The following is a 22,974-nucleotide window of genomic DNA, read 5'->3' on the forward strand; positions in this document are numbered from 1 at the left end:
TCTGAAAACTGGGCAAAATTGAATTATTTACACAGGTAATAGCTGTACAGTAACAAAATGGTTTATAAAGATGCTTGGGTAACAATATAACGGACTGTGGATTGCACTACTGTGTATAGTACATACTATCTGTAGTTCTACGTATGATCCTACTATGTGATTTCTCCATTAATTAATATAATATTTATGCTTTATTTCCGCTCTGATTCAGATTTCTGCAATCCTAATCCTATTACATTACTTATGGGATGTCCCACCCTGTTAACTGCAGTCATTCACCCTGTGAAATTCGCCTTGAGTCTTAGTGAGAAAAGAGGACAATAAATAACATAAATAAAAATAAAATAAATACTGAAGCAAGCTAAATACACTGCAGAATACGTCATTGCATACTCTCGAGAGGTTATGCAAATTATGCACAAAAGGGCACCATTTGTCCTTTGGCAAAGAACGGCTGCATTTCCACCTTAGCTGAGAGGCGACTGGATACGTCCAGCCAAGAGGCAAATTACTGTGAGCGTGTAATTGCTTTCTTAAGATCAGGATCTGGGGATCTCAGCTGTCACTTCTCTGCTGGAGGGCAGGGTAGCATGATTCCCAGAGGGACTGCTTAATTCTATGCCCACCTCTGCTTTTTCCTTTCAATCCCCCCAACACCCAAATGCCCACGGGCATGTCTCAAGTGAGGTCAAAGGACTAAGGACGATAAGGGCATGAAAAAAACGACAGGCGGAGTTAAGCCACCCTCTTGCAAATCCCATCCCTCTCTGCTTTGCGGCCCAGAAGTAGCTGCCCGGACATGCATTTGCTGCTGAACATCCAGCAAGATATGTGAAAAGCAGACCTGCGGTTACTTGGCGCAGTAGATGCACACAGTGTGTTTATACAGAAATCGCCAAAGCAAAATGAAATAAAAACAAGACACTAAAGGAATGCAATAACATTTTCAACAATTCCCCCTCCCCGAAAGGGCTCTATGCTCAAGTTTTCAACAAAATGATATAAGAAAGGGCTATTATGATACTGCTCACCAATATAACTGGCACTAGGAAAAATGAGCAGACCAAAATTAGGACACTTTATATATTCAACTCATGAATCTCATGCAAATTACACAATATACAAAACGTACATGAATAGTTCTCATACACAAATAAACTTTCTAATGATTATCAAGTGTTTTCATTTAAAGTCCCAACTGAGGCCAAGCCTCGACCGTAATAGCCACAAGTCTTTTACTGTCTTTGTTGCGGTAATTTCGTCGTCTCTTCAGCCGCAAGGTAAGTGGCAACGGACGAGGAATCCCTCACGTCCAGAGAAGTAGTCTCTTAAGGAGGAGCGGTGAGCAACAAATGTGGGAGGAAAGCAAACAAAATGCTATTTATGCCCGACAAGCTTCCGGGTAATTTTGCTTGTTTCGTATGTCACTTCATCAGAGGGCATTTGTGTTTATTTGTGTATGAGAACTATTCATGTACATTTTGTATATTGTGTAATTTGCATAAGATTCATGAGTTGAATATATATTCATGAGTTGAATATATAAAGTGTCCTAATTTTGGTCTGCTCATTTTTCCTAGTGCAAGTTTTAAACAAAACACGAGCCCTTGAACGAAGCCCTTACTTTGCTTTGAGCGTCTCCTCTTGAAAGTTCCACCTGGGGTCTTCCACGAGTTGCAGCTCCCGTAAAACGCTCCCGGGCTTGTAAGCCGAGTTGATGACCATGCGAAGGACCTGTGGAAAGTCAGCAAGGGGAGAGGCGCTCGTTTTAGTGGGATGGTGTTCCAATCTGTGGGGCGCTCCAGTTTGTCTTCTGGAGCAAGAAAAGGGTCACCGACAATAAGATCTTTCGGGAAGCCACATTCTTTGCCTGGCACTGCAGTTGATGACTTCGGAGCATCAGAGCACATGTGCTCTGTGGCACCTTCAAATTAAAAATTGAAAGCCAGGTGTTGCTGTCTGCGAATTGCATGATGCGTAGTTACTAGGATTTATACAGAGAACCATGTATTGTTTGTCACCTATGTGCTATGTCAGACTGTGTTGAGGCTAAGAATCACACCAGACACTTGCTTGGGTTAGAAATGGCCACAACTTTATTGATTACAGCTGGATGAAGCACTGGCCTGGCATCTGGGCACGGATCCCCGTTGGCATTGTAGGCCTGGCTGCCGACCAATGCAACACCTGCCAGCCTCCCGCTGGCACCTTGGCACACGTTGTTCTGTCGCTAGTCCTGCCTGGCGAACCTTGCTTCCAGATCCATCGGGGTGAGCAATCCCAAAGGCCCACTCACCCTGTTGGGATCCAGCCCAATGCCTCAAAACCGCCAACCCATAAAGTTGTGACAGTACCCCCCAACAGTCCTTAATCAGCGGAGGGTGGGTGACAAGCTGCTCCTGCGGATGCTCGGGTGTAAATGGCGCTGACCCTGCGGCTGGGCCAGCGCAGGATGGACGCTCCTCCTCCTCCAACTAATCCCACCTCCACTTTGTCTTGCACCCAGTGCCAACCCAGCTTGCCGGCAAGTCATCAGCTTCCTTTTCTCATAGTAACTTCACCCACACATCTGGCTATTATATTCAATGTTGTTCTGGTGTAAAGTATCTCCTATCCCCGGATGTGTGAAGACTCCATCAAAAGTTGCAATCAAATGGCCATTTTAATTTTAGTATAACTATTATTGGTTTTATTTACTCCTGGATGTGTGTGGCTTATCACAATAATACATTGACCACTGAGAAGGGCCTTTTAGGGGCCGAAACACATATGGTCCATTTGTTTTTAGGTACTCCATCAGGTGTCTATGAGATACTATTTATTTGGATGTAATTGTTATTAGTCATTGGGCAATCCATCCTTGTGTATGAAATATTACAACCGTGTACGTACTTACTATGTGATCTGATATTCAGACTTTTATCTTTTTAAATTTTTAATTGTTTTTGTGTACATCTTATAATAAATACTGGAATTCCTGAGTCCATTTTCCTCCTCTATAGCTCCCCCCCCCCTTGACTGCCTTGTCTGGCCACATGACCCGTACTAATCTTTACACTCATGTCAGAGAAACGTGCTTTGAGAAGAGAGTAGTTTCCTTTCCAGGATGAAAAATGAAGAGGTGGTATCAGTAGCTCTTATTTTCTTCAAGCTGCTTGAGCTTCATGTCTACCTCACGTGGGAGTCCATTATCACCTTAGCCATGTTCTCTTTGCAATAACATTCTTTCACAATCTCACACACAGTTAAACATTGGGGAGGAAAGGGGGGGGATCTCACCTTTTTGACTTCTCTGAGGAAGGAGATCTAATTGGGTTTAACATCTCCACTGGAATTCCATTCAGGGGAACAGTTTGGTTAAACTTGATACCAACAGGGTAGAGAGAAACCGGAAAGATTTCCAAAAGGGATTTGGGGGATGGGGGGTGGTAAGCATTTGCATGTGCTCAGCACATCAAAGCTCATGAGATCCCGAGGTGCACCCCCCCTCCACCTCAGCCAATGTTCACAGAAGAGAGAAAGCACAGCCAGGCTATTTCATTTGCTATTGGAGCGAACTTTGTACCGACTGTTCGGGGGATAGTCTTGTGAATTTTCAGTTTCGTGCTAAAGTGCTGAGCTAGGAGCAGGAGACAGGCTCATGACAGGCTGTGGAAGGGTTACCCTGTAAAATGCTCAGCGGTTTGAGGAATATAGGTATGTTAGCCAGGAAGCTGAGTTTTATAAGAGATCGGAAGGCTTTGTCAATTTCCCCTCTCTACAGAGCCAGCAAAGATCGCTCCCCAGAGGGCTTGTTTATTTCCTTTTTGCCTCCCAAAGGCTCTGTCAGTTTCACCTCCCCTTCTAGGAGGCGAAGAGGAAATAAACAAACAAAAACCCTCTGAGGAGTGATCTTTGCTGGCTCTATAAAGAGGGGAAATTGACAAGAGCCTTCCCATCTCTTTTAAAACTTAGCTTCCCAGCTAACATTGCGACTCCCTTCACGTGAGCGTCCTCGTGTAATTCGTCTCTTGTAGTTTAGCTCTCAATATGAGCATTGGGAGTCTGCACTGGTTCATTGTATAGGTGCGACTGTTGGGAAGAGAACTTTTAATACTTTCTTCCCTGCTTCTCTCTTCCCCCAGTCAAGGGTCTCTCTCCATTCTCTGGGCCCGTAATCTCCTTATGGGAGCCAGCACCCCAACCTCACTGCTGTCCCCCCCACCTTGTTTACTTCTAGCCCAGTTAGAGGGAAGTCCACTGTATGGAAGTAAGCTCCATGACCAATGAATCTCACCTCTTTAAGAACAAGTACACACTTGCCAGGCCCAACAGATTGAGGTAGCTCTGCTAATCTTCCTTTGTTCAAATGGGGTCCTGAGAAGCAACGGTGGTTGATGAATAGGGCAGGACAACTGTATCGCCCGTTGACGAGACCTGTAGAGTAGAAGACAAGGGTGCCTGCACTGGCTCATGTTGCATATATCGTAATTGAGTATTTCTCTTCCTTCCCTTTCCCAAAGAGTAAAGCAACTTTCCCACACTCTTGAAGCAAAGGGGAAAGAACCCGGATGCATTTAAGGATAATATTGAAGATTACTTAAATGTGGATCAATTACTCTACAGTTCAATTTTGAGCTCTGAGACAAAATTGGAACGTGCTAAAGGCATCTTTGACGGCATGCAATTTAAAGAAGGTTTCGTAAGTGCAGCAATCAGGGAAAGAGTTAACAATTGCCTGGAATGGAATTGATTGACAAGCGGCTCCCTCCTCTCTGATTGGCCAGTGAGAACCAGCCTTCAGCATGACAATTCCTCCTGTCTCTTCCGGGGTGTGGGTTTTCTTTTTGAATCCCACTACTACCACCAATTATAACAGATTCCCGCTTCATTCCTCCTCTATGAGGCAAACTTGAATTTTGGCGGGAAAATCTGCCTCCTAGTGGGCGAGTGAAGGGGCGGTCCGTCACAGCATCTAATACAATCATGTTGACAGGGGAAAAAACCTGACTTTTTGGTTCATCAAACAACTTGTTTAGCATTCCATGCAAGAAATCTACAGGAGCTTCCTCGCACTCTCCAAAAGCCCCACCAAAAACTCACCCATTGCATCGGGCTGAGGGATTATACAAGGGTCATGAAGCATATTCTCCACAGGCACTGCAGACGGTAGCCTATTTGATAACAGAACAGTGCATTTCCGTTATACGCCATTTAGGGGAAGGACCAGTAACACTTCACACCAGACAAAACTTTCTATGTGTTTATTACATTTAAATCCTTGCCTGCTTTTTAGAAGCATGGGGCAGCACATAAGGGGTCACTCCTCCCCATTTTACCCTGGCAGCCACCCAGTGGAATGTGTCAAGGTTGACAGAGAAAGGGGTTGGCTCAGGACATCCAGCAAGCTTTGGGGCTGAGTGCAAATTCGAACCCAAGAGCAAGTCTAACATTCTCGACTGTACAAACTGGATCTCACTTAACATGAAAGCTGTGAGTAGCTTCTTTAAAAGGGTCTTACAATTATTCCTCCACTCATCGGTAGTAAAAGTCAAGGGCTCCTCCGAAATCTACACATTTCGTAGAAAAAGAGCTGGAGAAACTCATTAGCATAACTCATTAGCATATGGCACTCCTCTTGCCATTGCCGGAAGTGCGTCATTAGTATAACTGATTTGCATATGCCACACCCCCTGACATTACCTATTCTGGCTGTTTTGGACCCAATCCTGGCCATTCAGGGCCAAAATCGGGCCCAAAATGGCAAAAAGGGGCTGAAAACAGCTGAAAAGGGGCCCAAAATGGTCAGGATCGAGCCACCGATGAGTGGGAGAGTGATGCACCACCTGTCAGAGGCCCAATCCGGGCTGTTTTGGCCCCAATCCAGGCCGAAACAGGCCCAAAATGGCCAAGAGTCAGGTGGGCAGGGCCACCTGACATGTGACCTCTTTGAGGAACTGCCGGAACTGTGTTCCTGTGCGTTCCCCCTCGAAATGAACCCTGAACCTAACAACAACAGCGCTTATATACCACTCTTCTACAGAGATTAGCGGTTCCCTCAGAGCAGTGAACAAAGTTGGTGTATAATCCCCACAATACAGCTGGGGAGCTGGGCTGAGCGGAGTGGCTTCCCCAAGGCCACCTGCTGAGTTCCACGAAATAATGGGATTCGAACCAGCAACTGAACCTTTAGAATGGCACTTTCACAGTTCAAAGCACACATCGTACTGTAATCTTTAAAAGGGCCTTATGAGGTAGGCCAGGATTATTTTCTCCATAATGCAGATGTGGTCTTGAGGCTGAGAGATAGCATAAAAGTCTGTATGAAATTGTGCTGCCAACTCTGGGTTGGTAAATTCCTGGAGATTTGAGGGGGGGATCCTGGATTTGAAGGGGGAGAGACCTCAGTGGTGTATAATGCCGTAGGGCTGACCCTCCAAAATAGCCATTTTCTCTAGGGGAACTGACCTCTGGAGATCAGTTGTAATTGCAGGAGATCTCCAGGCCCTACCTGGAGTTTGGCAACCCTAGTATTTCAGTGTGGGAAACTCACCTTATGGGAAAGTCATCCCCAAAACTCAAGAGAGTCTTGAGGCTGTCTCAGACTGTTTATTATCTATAGATTTTGATTTTTGGGGTTGGTTGTCTATTGAGAAATGAAGCTTATTCTTCAGTTCTGGGCAAATCTAGCTAAGAAGCTCAGCTATACAGTCAAGAGTTTAAATCATGCCTCTGCGACTGGCTGACACAAGCATTTCTCCATCTATCACAGCCACCTCTCATCCGCAATACAGAGATATTAACTTGGCCTACTTGACAGGGCTGATGTAAAGATTACAAAGTAAGCACTTTGAGTATTCAAAAGCCTCACACAAATGTCAAGCATTGTTACTATTAAGCCATTTCTTTAAACCTAACCCATCTCTCGGGACTGTGGCTAGAGGATATCTTCTTTTTTAAAAAAACTTTATTTATTTTATAACAAACTACCACAATTACTACAAAAATAACCACCTGTATTTACATTGATACGATCGTTCTTAGCAACGACTTACATTATTTAGCAGAACAATTTAAAAACTGTAGAATAAAAGTATTATACAATTATACTGGTCAATACTCAGATTTAACTCTTGAGACAGAAATCATAGCATGTTTTCCAGTTCTTTTTTTGTTAAACACTAGCTTCTTTATTTTTTCTTCTCTTAGCCAGACAATCTCAATTAGTTTAGATGATTTTGCTATTTATCATATTTTTTCCAGCTGGGCTTTCGATTTAAATGTTTAGTACACTTCTAGCTTTTTGCAGTCAGCATTTTAGCTGCAATGAACCTTTCTCTCAGAACTGCTCCCAGAGGATCCTTGTAATCTATGTTGACCTGTTTGGCACAGATAGGAATTATTCTCCATTCCCGAAACAAGTCAGTCTAACATTTTGATACAGTCCCTTAATTCTACAGAGGTAAACATGAAGCTGTTGAGTCAGGCAATGTGCATTCCAGCCACGCACACACATTATTTTAAGGAGGTATCCGTGCACATGCTAAATGGTACGCTTCTGAACACCAAATTGTTCAGCTTAGTAGCTTTATGCCATCCTAGAGAGCAAATCTTATTTATTTACATATTACAGCAGCATTGTTAGTTACATTTTAAGTGCCTACTTACTGCTTTTCTGGTTGCACCACTGCAATCTTTCTCGTCCTTTGTACTGCAAAAATGAGAGGAAGGGAGTTTTGCAATATAGGTTTGCAAAGGTCTTACATATTCAGCTCTCTGTGTTAGGATGGGAACTACAAGCTAGATTAGACCTCCTCACGTTTTCATAAGAACACCACGAGTGCCTTATTGCGTCTGCCTGAAGATGCACCTAGTACAGCATTTTCTCTCCAACCAAAGCAAGCTAAAAACCTCTGAGAAGTTCCCTAGACTGGTGTGGTGTGGATAGCCTTTCTTAGGCTGGCCCCAAGATTCTTTTTTTTTTAACTTTATTAGATTCAACATTGACTATTTATAAAAAGTACAGAAGGTGATCTACATATTGTTGGTTGTTGTGGATTTTCCTGGCTGTATCGCCATGGTCTTGGCACTGTAGTTCCTGACGTTTCGCCAGCAGCTGTGACTGGCATCTTCAGAGGTGTACGAAGACAGAGATCTCTCAGTGTCAAACTCTGTCTTTCGGTGCTACACCTCTGAAGATGCCAGTCATAGCTGCCGGCGAAACGTCAGGAACCACAATACCAAGACCACGGCGATACAGCCCAGAAAATCCACAACAACCATCGTTCTCTGGCCGTGAAAGCTTTTGACAATATATCAATCTACATATTGTAACTAAAACAAAATACAACATTAGTAAATACGATCACAATGAATAATAGGAGGGAAAATACAGAATGAATCCGTTATAAGCTTTCTCAAGGTAATTAAACAACACAACTTATGTCTACATGTTACATAAACTATCATAATTCTAAAATTTTACAAAAGCATAACATAAGTTGCCACGTGTTTAGGCAGTAGCAAATTACTGTTAGAAATATAATCAAGAAAAGGATACTATTTTGTTGTGAAGTTTGGTTTTTTTGGAAAGTGTTCTGATCGGTAGATTTTATCATGAATTTTTTCCTGGAGATAAAAATCCCAGATTCTAGTCATCCAATTATCAATTGTTGGTATTTTCAACGAGTTCCAGTTTTTAGCGAGTAATGATTTAGTCACTACTAAGAAAGAGCATCATTAACTCAGGCTGGCCCCAAGATTCTGGTAGCCAGAACACTGCTGCCGAACACGGAGATTCCATGTCACCATCGAAGTTGTTCATATTAGATATTTCTCTCTGCCGGGGAATTTCTGGGTCTGCCAGGCTTTTGTTATACATGTTAGAGGTGGTAACGAAATGACAGAACGCCAAGTTGGTAGAATAGACTGCTCTGCTTCAAAGGACTGCAGGTGAAGGGTCATATTTTTCAAAGTTTATTTGTAGACTTCATTTATACTCAGACTTTCTCCCAAGTGGGGGCCCATAACTGGCTTACAGGGTTTGATTCCCCACTCCTCTGTTTGAAGCCAGCTGGGTGACCTTCGGTCAGTCCCACTTTCTCGGAGCTCTCTCAGCCCCGCCCACCTCACAGGGTGATTGTTGCGAGAATAATAATAATATACTTTGAAAACTGCTCTGAGTGGGTATTAAGTTGTCCTGAATGCTGTTGTTGTTGTTGTTGTTGTTGTTGTTATCTCATTCCTCTTTCCTCCATTTTATTCTCACAACAACCTTGTGAAGTAGGCTAGGCTGGGAGTGTGGCCTGAAATCACCCACAGCGGGGATTCAAACCTGGATTTCCTAGATCCTAGTCTGATACTGTAAACACTACACTGTACTAGATCTCATCACAAATGGATACGAGTCTGCAAGTGGGATAAAGTCACCCATCAGCTTTCCAAGCCAGACCTGGGATTCGAACCTCTTTCAGATCTTAGTCCCCTGTACGAGGATCCAGAGTTAGCCATGTTAGTCTGTACTAGCAAAATAGTAAAGAGTCCAGTAGCACCTTTAAGACTAACCAACTTTATTGTAGCATAAGCTTTCGAGAACCACAGTTCTCTTCGTCAGAGGCATTGTCAAATGATGCATTTGATGAAGAGAGCTGTGGTTCTCGAAAGCTTATGCTACAATAAAGTTGCATCTGACGAAGAGAGCTGAGGTTCTCGAAAGCTTATGCTACAATAAAGTTGCATCTGAAAGCTTATGCTACAATAAAGTTGCTTCTGACGAAGAGAGCTGTGGCTCTCAAAAGCTTATACTACAATAAAGTTGCATCTGACGAAGAGAGCTGTGGTTCTCAAAAGCTTATGCTATAATAAAGTTGCATCTTTTGAAGAGAGCTGTGGCTCTCGAAAGCTTATGCTACAATAAAGTTGGTTAGTCTTAAAGGTGCTACTGGACTCTTTACTATAAGAGGAAACACTTGAACAGACTAGGGCAGAACCTTGAAGGGCCATCACCACCAGTATTGCCCAGCCCACCAGTTTTTGATGGAGGTTGCCAGTCTCCCAGCACGAACAGAAGATCCTCCACCCCTAGCCACCGTTGTCACCACTCACCTGGCTGGTGGGGGGAGGGGGGAAGGTGCAGGGAACTGGGAGGCTTATGGCTGAAATGGGTGTACACACTCCCGAGTTGCCAACCAATGGCATAATTTCTGGAACAACGAGGAAACATCAGGTTGTGCTGGAAGCTGATCCTCTAAAAGCTGGCCCCAAACACTAAGTTTTGAGCCAATTCTTAGAGAATTTTTAAAAGAGAATTGGCCCCTGGTGCAACCTGTTGCTTCCATATTGCACTGTAAATTATATCATCAGCTGATAATGCGGGGTAAGTACCCACCACCACCACACCACCGCACAACAACACGTTGGTCTGGCCCCTGGGGACCGGGCAACCCTTTCCGCTTACTGCACTCATTGGGACATTAAACCCTAACTTGCTATTTCTCCAGAGCTGTGAGCAAATGCACGTAAACCATCATGCTGCTCTGCCAGGAAAAACATAGTGCCTTATGACCCCCACGTTTGCACATCTTGCTTTTATGCAACCTATACTTAATAAACCAAATTAGTTACATACAATACAATTCATTTTCGCATTGAGAAAAAACATATCGGGTGATTACATTTTGAAAGCCTGGCTGTCCCCTGGTGTATTTTCCACGGCCTTAATAGCTCCCAGGCTCCACAGCGAGCATTCAGCCGCAGCCTCCAAAATTAGGCATGGCTCCCTGATTTTAAAATCAAGCATGTTTTGCTCTTTTAAAAAGGAGAAGCAGGTTTTTAAATCTGACTTGTAAATGTTAATGTAAACAGACAGTTGATACTCCCCCCCCTGCAATGTTTTTTGGGAGGGAGGGGGTTACATTCACCAGGCAGCCTGAAAACAACCTTGGCCAGCTGAATCATAAAAATTAAAGAGCCCGGGAGCACAAAGATCAGCCAAGCCCCTCTCTTTGCCCCCTCCCCCTTCTCGTCCATAAAAAACAGTTATCCAGATTATTCAAAGCCCTCGTTATCAGGGGTGGCGCCAGGGTTTCTGGCGCTCGAGGCTGCCCCTATGCACGAACGCACGCACAAAGTGCATGCACACGTGCCCCCGGACTGCATGATGACATCAGTGCGTGTGGTCCCATTGGCCGGCGGGCAGCTGGGAAGGTGCGCAGAGTACAGTTGGGGGGGGGGGCTGGGGAGGTTCCGCGCACTGCCCTGGATGCCTGCTGTGCCTAGCCTGCGGCTGCTGCACCCGGCTGGGGGCATGTGTTGGTGGCGTCAGTGGCGGCAGGGGGCGGGAGGGCTGGCAGGCTACAGCAGCTGCAGGCCAGGCATGCCAGGTCCGCGGCGCACGCCTCCGCCCCCCAGTGCCCCCAACGGTGCCCCCACCGGCGCCTCAGCGCTCAAGGCAGGGGCCAGCCCTGCCTCAATGGGCGTGCCGGCCCTGCTCGGTATCTTCAAACTTTCTCCCGCAATAAGATCTGAGCTAACACTGCAGGAGAGGTGTGGGATTTTTGCACCGCTTGACGAACCTTGGAATGAAACAGACTTTCGTTTCTCGTCTAAAAGTGGGATACTGGGCAACGCTATTCCTTTTACATTCTCTCTGAATCTTGACCAGGCACCTCATTCAATTCACTGCAAGCCACCACTTCCTCTATTGAACTGGCGACCAGGGGTTTAATATCCAGACTCCCTCAGCACATGATTTCTAGACTCCCAGCCCTGCAACAAGCGTATCTGTTGGAAAATTCAACGTAAGAAAGAGATGTAAAGATCACTTGCAGAAGCGAAAAGGAAATAGGGATTTGGAACCAGCAGCGATGAAAAGTTTGATAGAACCCCGACTCGCACGTGCCAGATAGCAACGAGGTCCTGGATCTCATCGCTTTTAGGAACCTCACAAAATCTGACTGCCTTCCATTAGCTAAGGATTAAATGCGGGAATATCGTAGTCACAGTTACCAACATAAATTAATTCTCTCGTTACTTACGAACTGCTTTTCGTGGGGCCGATAACTTGTAAGCATTTGCTTCACACCAGCCGACCGGGAAAATGGCCATTGAGTCTACATCAACTATGTAATCTGAAGCAGGCACTTGTAACCCTATAAAAACAAATGTATAACGCAAGTTTTAAAGCCAGGAAGGTTGCTCCAGCAAATGCAGAGCATCGTATTAAACAATACATAGAAATAAAATCTACCTTCTGCAAACACACCACTGTTCCATGTGCGCATGTAGGAAACACACACACAGCAGCACAACCTCTCAGCCTAACTTACTTAACAGATTTGTTGTGAGGATAAAATAGAGGAGAGGAGACATTTTGGATCCCCTTCCCCATTTGGGAAGAAAAATGGGGTATCAACAGGGCTTTTTTTCTGGGAAAAGAGGTGGGGGAACTCAGTGGGTTGTCAGCATAGGGGGCAACTCCTGGCGGGGGGGGGCGGGGGGAGTTTTTTAAAGTTTAAATCACCCTCAGCGAAAAGGGTCACATGGCCAGTGGCCCCGCCCCTGATCTCCAGACAGAGGGGAGTTTAGATTGCCCTCCGTGCCGCTGGAGTGGTGTGGAGGGCGATCTAAACTCCTCTGTCTGGAGATCAGGGGCGGGGCCACCGGACATGTGACCATTTTCAAGAGGTGCTAGAACTCCATTTCACCGCATTCCACCTGAAAAAAAGCCCTGGGTATCAATGAAGTACAAAAATAAATGTTGCTGATGCATTTTTTTAAAGCAACATAATTCTGCTGAAAGAAAAAAAGCAAACAGGCCGTGAAATCTAACTAATCAATGTTTCTATTGTAAATCAGTCAAATTTAAAGCAATATTCCAGTCAACTTAAACAATTCCAAAGCTGAATCATAGAATCATAGGATTGGAAGGTACATCCAGGGTCATCTAGTCCAACCCCCTGTATAATGTAGAAAATTCACAATGACCGCCCCCCCACACACACACCCAGTGACCCCCGCTCCATGCCCAGAAGATGGCAAAACACTGTCAGGATCCCCAGCCAAACTGGCCTGGGGAAAATTGCTTCCTGACCCCAAGGTGGTGATTGACATTACGTTGGGCATGTAAGAAGGGGCCACAAGAATGAAGCACTGATGTAACCCTTCCTGCCCTCCCTCTCATGATCTGTCCAGGTTCACAGAATCAGCACTGCTGTCAGATGGCCCTCTAGCCTCTGCTTAAAAACCTCCAAAGAAGGAGAGCCCACCACCTCCCGAGGAAGCCTGTTCCACTGAGAGACTGCTCTAACTGTCAAGAAGTTCTTCCTAATGTTGAGTTTCAAACTATTTATTTTCAAGCTGTTGGTTCTGGTCTGACCTTCTGGGGCAATGGAAAACAACTCTGCCCCATCCTCTATATGACAGCCCTTGAAGATGGTTATCATATCACCTCTCAGTCGTCTCCTCTCCAGGCTAAACATGGCCTGGAGCTCCTCCAACCTTTCCTCATCAATGCAAGTCATCAACTTTGTGGCTGGCCACTGTGGGAAACACGCAGGACTGAAAGGACCATTGGAGCGATCCAGCTCTTATGTTCTAGTAATTCTGTCACAGGTAAATTCTGAGCTGGTAAATTCCAGGAGACTTGGAGGTGGAGCCTGGGGAGGGTGGAGCTTGGGGTAGGGAAGGACCTCTGCAGGGATCCTAATCACACGGTTGTAAGGTATTATCATCTTAAGTTGGTATAATGGCTTGCTAAGATGCCAATCGACATCTATCTTTGGTTAGCACTTGAATGTTGAGGACAAAGAAGTCAAATTATTGAACATTGAGTCAACTGCTCTGTGTTGTTGGGGAATCTTTCTTCAAGTCCCATTATACCCTACCCCACCCCACTGTTGTTAGGTTTCTACATTTTTAAAGCATCTACTGGCTGCTGTTAAAAAGAGACTATTGGATTAGACTAGAGGTTGGTGTGATTTAGCTGCTTTCTCTGGAATTACAACTCATCTTCAGACTACAGAGATCAGTTCCCTGGAGAAAATGGTAGCTTTGGAGGACGGACTCTATGGCATCACACCCTGCTGAGGCTGGGTGAAGACAGTGCTGATTGGCTGATACCTGTGACGTTACATACCCCACTCTCCCACCTGTCCCCAGAACAATTTTGAATTTTTAAAAAGTTAAATAAGGTTAACGATGGGCATAGAAAATGATAAGTAGTCATCTGGTCTTAAAATAGGGCTGCCAGGTCCCTCGGTGGGGGTGGGAGATCCCCTGCTCCCACTCTCCATCCCCTACCACCATTCACCTGGCCAGGGGCAGGGGGAGGTGAGGGAACAGGCCTCCCGGGCACGCTTTCGGGGCACTGCGACATCATTCCTGGGAGTGACGTCTTCATGCTGCCCTGGGAATGCACGCTTTGCACTGGGTGATTTGGGCCCCAAATGAGATCATTTGGGGCGGAGCGCTCCCAGGCCCTATGTGATGATGTCATTCCCGGAAGTGACATCATCGTGCTGCCCCAGGAGCTTGCACAAGTAGACAAGAAAGGTGAGCGCCAAGCTCCCCCCTCCAGGAGGCTTAGGGGACCTGTCCATCCTTCTTACCAAAGATCAAACAAGGCAAGCAATCTACCCTAGAGACAAGACCAAAGGCTGAAGAAGTATAAAATTCCCTGCTGTGCTGCCAATTGCATAGTGGGGAGACAGCAGAGCTGAAAAACTTGTAGCAAGTCCTCTTTTTACATCTCTCTTTATCTTCGGTGATCTCCTCTACCCCTGTTCCTTCTGGCAGCTCCCTCTCTCTTCTTACTCCAGTGTCTGAGACTGTTGCCAATCTTTGCACATTTCTTTAGGCCTAAACCACACAATCATGAAGCAACAGTCTTTTTCTTCTTCTCCCAATCGTAGCATGTACCTAGTCCCTATGGGATGGAATAGCACCTGGCTACACGAGAGGCACTCCAGAACTTTGCCTTGTGCCTCTAAGCATTATTAATTCCACTTGGCTAACAAAAATGGGCAAAATGAGACCGGCACGGTTCTTTCCTTTTTCCAAAGGTGACTCGTAGAATGGTTGAACACAAAAGTGTTGTATTTGGAAGCAGAGAAAAAACAGGCAAGGAGGCTCCTTCCAACGACTACAACCAATCTTGAAAGTGGAAAACCACACATGGAGGATGGCAAAAGAAAAAGGGGAAAAGTCAGCATAAAGTTTATGAATATGCAGTGCTTACCTTGATTCTTCTTACATTTTACTATTGAGGCTTACCTGTTGGATGTCTTCCCAGATGGAGTTTTCTACTGCACCTGTTGAATTTTGTATTGCTCTAGAATATCTAATGGTTATGTATAGAGTAGAGAGAATGAGTGTATAGAAGTTTATGTAAACTTGATAATATATTCACTTGAAATTTGACCTATCATAACCTCGTTATATATTTTTTGCCATTCTTCACATGTGATTTTCCACCTTTAAGACTGGTTGTATTCGAAAGCAGGGCAGGGTGGGGGGAATTCCATTTTTTGATCACAGCCTGATTGCTGGGAAAATGCAATTCCCAAGCGACAGCAACGCTACCTGGGCAAAAGGCATTTGGATTCCCGTGCCAGAATGGAGAAAGTTCTGCATGATTATTGCAGTAATACAATACAAAGGTGCACGTTGGTACAGTGTGCTTGAAAATCAAAAGCATTTTGGATTTTGTTTCCCTTGTCCGGATTTATTCATTTGTCATCGAAAAACACTCAAGGACCAACCAAGAGACACAAGACGTGTTAAACGCTGGAGATGGGTCGGTGGACAGAGCAGAAGACGAGAACCATAAACACTCTTAAAGAGGGGGAAATAACAGTTCCAGTTCACATGATTGTGTGGTTTTTGGCAGCAATGCTTAGAGATCCTGCTGTGAAAATGTAACCAAAAGGATTATTTGGTGACATCCAGTTTTTCAAATCAATGCAGAATTAACCCATAAAAAGGACTGACGTTATTCCTTTTAGAAATGCAAACCCTAAAACTTGGTAATAGACCCTAAAACGAACAAGTAAAAGTTAACAATGCACAGCATGAGTGCAACAACACAGCACAGAGCAATGACACAGGAACAAATAGGAGCGAAGGCGGTGCATATGCTCACTTGATGAAGTTGGCTTGAACACATTACACCAACTTGGAGGCGCTTGCCCCGGCTAGAGTTGCCACATTCAAGGTGGTGGCTGGTGATCTCCCAGAATTACAAGTGATCTCCAGGCCATCAGTTCCCTTGAAGAAAACGGCTGGTGGACTCTATGGCATTATACTCTGCGGAGGTCCCTCCCCTCCCCAAACCCCACCCTGTAAAGGCTCCTTCACCAAACCTCCAGGAATTTCCCAACCTGGAACTGGTAACCGTAACTCTGGCTCCCAGATTCAATTTGACGTGCTAGTTATCTTTCTGACTTGGGTCCCACACAGCTAATGGGGTTGCCAGATTGTCCCTGTGGAAATACTGGTCACTGGGGGAGGGTGGATGGTTGTACTCACCCCAGGACTGATTTATGTGCACGCATACTCCGAGCTCCAGTGTGATAACGTCACTTCCGGAAGTCGCATCATTGCTGGTACGCAGGAAGGGGCTGAGCTGGCTGGCCGGCCGCTTCCCCAGCGTACGAGAGTCTGGGTTGCTTTGACACAGGGGGGAGGTGGAGGAGGTGGAGCAGGAAGCCGGCTGGCACTGCCACCAGCTCCTGTACTCCAGCAGCCAGCCACTTCTCCCCCACGCATAAAAACACTGGACATTCATATGTCTGGTATTTTAACCCTGCTCCCTCCGGACAGTCCAAGAAAAAACCGGACTGTCCAGGGGAAAATCAGACACCCGGCAACCCTAATAGCTGATTAACTTTCTTTTCCTGGTATGTACCCTATATCACACACTTAAGTCAGCCTAACAATCTATCCCCCCTCTCACTGGGCAGTGTGTTTGGCCTTACTGAGGGTCTCACCACACGAGACAAAATACACTCGAATTACACGGGTAATTCGAGTGTATTTGAGTGTAATTCAAGTGTATTTCGTCTCGTGTGGTTTGGCCCTGAGAGAAAAGGCCTGAACAGGACTATTTCAGAGAGCTTTCTACTAATATCTATTTGGGTCGCTGAAGTTCAGTATGTGCGTGGAAAAACTTGTAATACGGTGAGATTTGGGCAGAGTGCAATGCCTTGTCGGAACAGACAGCTACCACAACCACTCAGAGCCGTGTAATACATGAGTACAGGCATGAAGAAGAAATGGCAAAAGGTCTCTCTATGACCTAGCTGACTCCAGGATATCGTATGAATATTCTAACTGGCCTTTAGTACTGGTTTTTTTTTTAAAGAAAGAGAACAGCCTATATCAGCTGGAGTAGGCAAGACGGTAGTTTGGATAGTGGGGAAGGAGGAAAAATACCCTAGTATATTCTAAATGGAGTAGGCAATCCTACAACACTCTCGCTCTCTCTTTAAGACGGTCTCACATTAAACTAAGTAGGCTTAATGACAAACATCTACTCAGCTAAGCGTTCGAGAAACGAAGCCCATAAGCACCTCATCAACTCCTCGTTCCAAGAGATTATTAACAGAGAGACGCTGAAAGCGAATTGAAGCATCATTAGTTCTTCTATACTGAATTATTATTCTCTATTGGTATTGTCACGATGCTCAAGATGTGTGTGTGTGTAAAATAAGCTTCTCTGTCTATGAGAGAACATACAGCTCCATCCCTGACAGCCCCCAGAGTAAAATAAGAGAAGACAAAAGGTGTAATTATGTGCTGTCCTCATTTAATTTGGCACAAATTCAAAAAAAAAAAATCTGGCTAGGTTTCAAAATGAAACAAAAAAAAATTATCAGATTTCCACATGCAAAAGTTGGGCATTGACGAAGAAATTCTTATTCCCTGCCATTTATTTCAACTAATTAGTTTCCAGGTCAGGCTGAGGGAAAAGCCAATATTATACACAATGCAGCCAAAGTCTTTGTCTGGAGAGACCATCAAGAGAAGGCCTAACTTTTACCTGCAAAGGAGGAGAGATTTCCTGCCCTCAGTTCCTGTGGCCTGCCACCACTCTAGCAGCGGGAAAATGGTAAAAAAAAACCCTTAAAAATCACCAATTGGTGCAACAGAGTTATGTCACATCTGAGGTAAATGTAGAAATTTTAATGGTGTTTGTATATGATATTTATTATGTATTGTTTGTTCTGTTTGTAACCCACCCTGAGCCTGATGGGCTAAATATCCAATATAATCAATCAATCAATCAATCAATCAATCAATCAATCAATCAATCAATCAATCAATCAATCAATCAATCAATCAATCAATCAATCAATCAATCTAGAAGTGCCGTCAGGCTGCTCTAAAAATCACCAGACACTTTATGGCTACCATTGCCTGATGGCACGCCCCACGTCCTTGCCCCCACACTCTTTTTATTTTCACAACAACCCTGTGAGGTAAATTAGGCAGAGAGGTAAAGATTGTTCCAAGGTCACCCAGCAATCCATGGTAAACTGATTATGGGAACCCAGCTCCTAGTCTAACACTAACCACTTCACAACACTGTCACAGTCCAAATCGTGAGCATAAGTGGGAGGTCATGACCAGCAAGCCTGTCCTAGACAATTCCCACCACGCCTGCAGCCCTGTCACAAGTAATCATTTTGGTTTCATACTTTAATTACTAGCTATAGCTGGGAGCTATGGAATAACACACTTAACAACATTACATTCAGAGCTAAACTACATGAGACAAATTACATGAGGATGCTCAAGCGAAGGGAGATGCAATGTTAGCTGGGAAGCGTAGTTTGAATTTCACCTCTTTCTACAGAGCCAGTAACGATAGCTCTCCAGGGGGTTTGTTAATTTTCTCTACAGAGCCAGCAAAAATAGTTTCTCAGAGGGTTTGTTAATTTCACCTCTCTACAGAGCCCCTAAAGATGGCTCCTGGGAAGGTTTGTTAATTTCCTCTTTGCCTCCTCAAAGGCTCTGTCAATTGTTAACAAACCCTCTGAGGAAGGATCTTTGCTGCTCCATAAAGAGGTGAAATTCAAACTAGCTTCCCGCCTAACACTGCATCTCCCTTCACTTGAGCATCCTCGTGTAATACGTCTTGTGTAGTTTAGCTCTCACACCTCTGTTCTTCAACCAGGCAAAACGTTTAATTCAAATGTACTTTTGGAGACTGATCCGATATTTGATCATGGGTAAAATATTTTTTTAAAAATCCTTTGGGGTTTGCTGATTGAACGTGTTGCTGAAATACACGTTTGGTAAAATTCAGGTAAAATTCACACACAAGCCCAAAAATCTTTTAACCATTTGTTTAGAATTTAAAACCCCAAATATCAAATAATAAATGAAAAATCCAATGTGATATAGTAACAACTGTAGCTTACCTTCTAAGTGGAGCCACATTAACCTTCCCTTCACTGAGGTGACAGAAGCCACACAAATTTCGGCTGGGTTTTTGGGATTCACAGCCTCTAGCTTCATGTTTTTCATAAAGCCGCGGCTGAAGGATACCTAAAACAAGAGGGGAGGGGACAGAAATGAAGACCAACATTCTCTCAAGGGGTAATTTCGGGTTTGGGGTTTTTAAAAGAGAATTGAAAGTGATTTAAAAGAAAGATTCGTTCTTCGTATCTGCAATCTGTATCAGGGAAGCTATCAACTAATTTTAATGCACCTTTTTTCGCTCTGACATGCCAATACAGGGTGTGTGTGTGTGTGCGCGTGCTCCTCATGGTGAGTGTACTGGCCTCATTTTCACCTGTGGACAAACTGCTTTTGTGGGAGTTGTATGGCTTTGACCAACATCCTTATTTGGTCAAAGGCAAACAGCAGGACAACAGAAATTGGTAAATTTACAGTACGGGACACGATGTGCCTCTCTAAGTCTCTTTCAGCCCTCTTAAAATTACCTCTTACCTAGATCCTGTTGAAAAAGGACTCACCAGAGCAGTGTTAAAAGAAATGCAGGAGTAGAGGAGAGAGGGTGACTGCCAAAACTGGGGAGGAAACCACCCAAATGAATGGAAAATTAGCAAAATCCAAACACCGAAGTTCAAAATCTGACCATTCTAGGCTGTGCACTATTTAAAAATCATCTCTGGCTATCTGCATGTTAAGGCAAATACTGACTTTTGGGACAGTTTCAGGATGGGAAAAGGACATGGAGCAGGGATTTAAAATCTCTCCCTCAATGGTCCTAACTAGACATGGGCACGGTCCAAAAAATAATCCCGATTTAGCTGATCGTGATTCCGTGGCGGCACCGAACCCAGGTACCTGAACCTCACTGATCAAGTCCCGTTTCCGATACAGAATTGGGAATCGGGAAGGCCGACGCGGGAGGGCACCTCGCGGTTTCCAGCGCTAAAGGAATGGTGGGTGAGGAGGATGGCGGCCGCCGGGCCCGGCAGGCCTGTGGAGGCAGCGGCGAGCCACCACCCCTCAGGGGGCGGGGGGGTCTGTCCCCACGGGAGTGTGCCGGTACTGTCACGGGGGGGGGGCGGAACCAGAGGAGATAGCTCCCTATTCCCTAATTCCCTATCCGCTGAAGCCCAAAGCTAAAGCTCCCTCCCTCTCTCTCTTGCGCTTTCTCTCTCCAAAAGCGGCAAGCGAGAGCCCACCTCTGTCCCACTCCACTCGCGAGCGGAAAGTGAAACTTTGTTGCGCAGCACATGGCTATTTATAAAGCCTGGGTCTGCTACGCAGGAGGGCTGTGTTTGGCCGTAAGAGCTACTTCTCAGGCTTTGCAGGGATGAGATTTGAGTTCCCATGGCAACAGAAGAACACCCCCGTCCCCCGCCCTCCCCTCTCTTCTCCCAAATGGACGAGATGGGCGCACGCTTTTCTGGCTGCTCCATGGTTGGAAGGAAGCCCTGCTGGTCAAGGAAAGCTGGGCTTCCATTCACGTTTCCAGGGCGACAGAAGGAGGGCAAACAGCTCCGGCATTCCCCAGGCTCCGTTTCCACGGGGCTCCGTTCCCTCGGGAACAGATGGCTGGTGCCAGACTGTCTGCAGACTGCAATCCCGAACATAAACAGATCGATCCGATCGAGACCGAATAGAGCGCCCCACCCGAGTGCTGAACCGGGAGCCGTGGACGGAACCGATCAGCCCGGTCCCGATGGCGCAAACGCCAAAATCGGGGCAATTTTCAGTCCGTTATTCCGATCGTGCCCATGTCTAGTCCTAACCTTAATTATGCCCCTTGTGATTTTTTTTTAAAGGTAGGAATTCCCAGGGTCACATATAATTGAACCCTCTGTTTCGAAATTGGACAAAGAAGTGATTGAAATGAGTACAACTATCTCTTCACCCCAGTTTCAAGAACTTTTTTTTTAACATTTGTTTTAATAGTTGTTACGAGCCACCTTGAATGGATGGAGAGCTGCTAGGTAAAAATAATTGTGGAAAATAAGAGACGATATGAACCTCCAGTGGTCCATCTTGTTCAGCACGGTGGCCAGCTAGGTGCTCTTGGGAGGGCCTACAAGCAAGGCAGAGAGGCTGAAGTCCCCTCAAGTTGCTCCCAGGAGCTGGCATTCAGAGGTACACTGCCCCTGAACAGGGAGGTTCCACTAGGCTTTCATGGTTAACCGCCCTTCCTGGAAGCCAGCATCACATTCCACTGAATGCAGAGATCAACAGTTGCAGCTAACAGACATTGCAAAATTAATCTTCAGGCAGACCACTTAACAAATTATGCTCATGGCCCAACGATTTCACGCTGATCACGGACGGGAAGACCAGAGAGAACTGTATTAATTCAGAACAATCTTTTTTGAAAAATGCTAATCTGTACAATTTATTTGATTCGACGAATACAAATGACAAAAACAGGTAGCAGAATCGGTTGTTCTCGCTTCCAAGCTCTTGCAATGCTCCAGAGTATGCCCAGAATTCCTGTGAGCAAATCCGTTCACTGCGCTGTTGTTACAAGCTTCACGGGCCCAGTGCACTGGGACTCACACGTGTACAAAAACCCCTCTGAATTGAAGCAACCAACAGCAAGATTCCTATTTCCTCTTATGCGTCCACATTTCCCATTTCATTTTATGCTTGCAATGTGTAGCTGTTACAATACTGTCATATTGGTTTTATAGTTCCTATGATGTTTTAATTGTATATTCTCTGTTGTAAGCTGCCAAGGGCAGGGTATAAGGCAAAAGAGACAGACAGACAGCTCAATTTACAGGCAACCAAACCAAACACCAGATTCAGTTCTGGACATGTCCAATTAAAGAATCTCACACAGAAGGGCTGAAAAGACCTTGACTATTTCCTCCCTCTCTGGGGCTGAACCTGGAGTTAAGATTTTTATGTAACTGTGGGCCAAGCTACAAGTGACGAATGACACTTGAACAGCAAGTGAACAGACTCTTCACTTGTAGCTTGGCTCGTCACGTGTAGCTTGGCTGTCACATGTATTCCTCCCTGTTCACTTGCACTCCACTATGTGATTGAGTGGAGTGCAAGTGGAATGCAAATGAACAGAGAGGAATAAATGCGAGTCTGTTCACTTGCCGTTCAAGTGTCATTTCACCACTTGTAGCTTGGCCCTATGACTATTTTATAATCCCACCCCATTACTGGTGTTAACTATCTTGGTATTTAGCAAATGGTCTCTGTTTCTTCCTGATTAGATCAGAATTTTACATAATTACATTTTCACTCTGTACTTCCTACATTTCATGTCCTGTTGACCTTGCTTGCTGTTCCTCCCCCCCAAAATCCTGCCTACATACAACTGCATACTGAGGATCCATTTGCTGTATCCGAGAAAGTGGACTCTAGTCCCTGAAAGTTTATGCTGGAGGAAAATTTCACTTGTATTTAAACAAATGTTCCAAATAAATAAATGGTTGTTGTGGATTTTCTGGGCTGTATAGCCGTGGTCTTGGCACTGTAGTTCCTGACGTTTCACCAGCAGCTGTGACTGGCATCTTCAGACGTATAGCACCA

The 22,974-nt window shown here is 45.1% G+C and overlaps 1 protein-coding gene across 5 annotated transcripts in view; it reads right to left on the reverse strand.

The window, feature by feature from the left end:
* SFMBT2 (Scm like with four mbt domains 2) overlaps positions 1-22,974 on the reverse strand; it is a 119,613-nt gene that overhangs the window by 17,804 nt on the left and 78,835 nt on the right. For all 5 annotated transcript variants that reach the window (XM_054989227.1, XM_054989231.1, XM_054989230.1 and 2 more), the window contains 6 exons: positions 19,401-19,527; positions 12,015-12,128; positions 7,648-7,690; positions 5,083-5,153; positions 4,277-4,416; positions 1,625-1,734 (listed from right to left, as the gene is read on the reverse strand). In XM_054989227.1, coding sequence (XP_054845202.1) covers positions 1,625-1,734; positions 4,277-4,416; positions 5,083-5,153; positions 7,648-7,690; positions 12,015-12,128; positions 19,401-19,527 — 605 coding nt within the window. The remainder of the gene's footprint in view (positions 1-1,624; positions 1,735-4,276; positions 4,417-5,082; positions 5,154-7,647; positions 7,691-12,014; positions 12,129-19,400; positions 19,528-22,974) is intronic.

The sequence above is a fragment of the Eublepharis macularius genome, chromosome 9, assembly GCF_028583425.1.
Source record: "Eublepharis macularius isolate TG4126 chromosome 9, MPM_Emac_v1.0, whole genome shotgun sequence".
Lineage (NCBI taxonomy): Eukaryota > Metazoa > Chordata > Lepidosauria > Squamata > Eublepharidae > Eublepharis > Eublepharis macularius.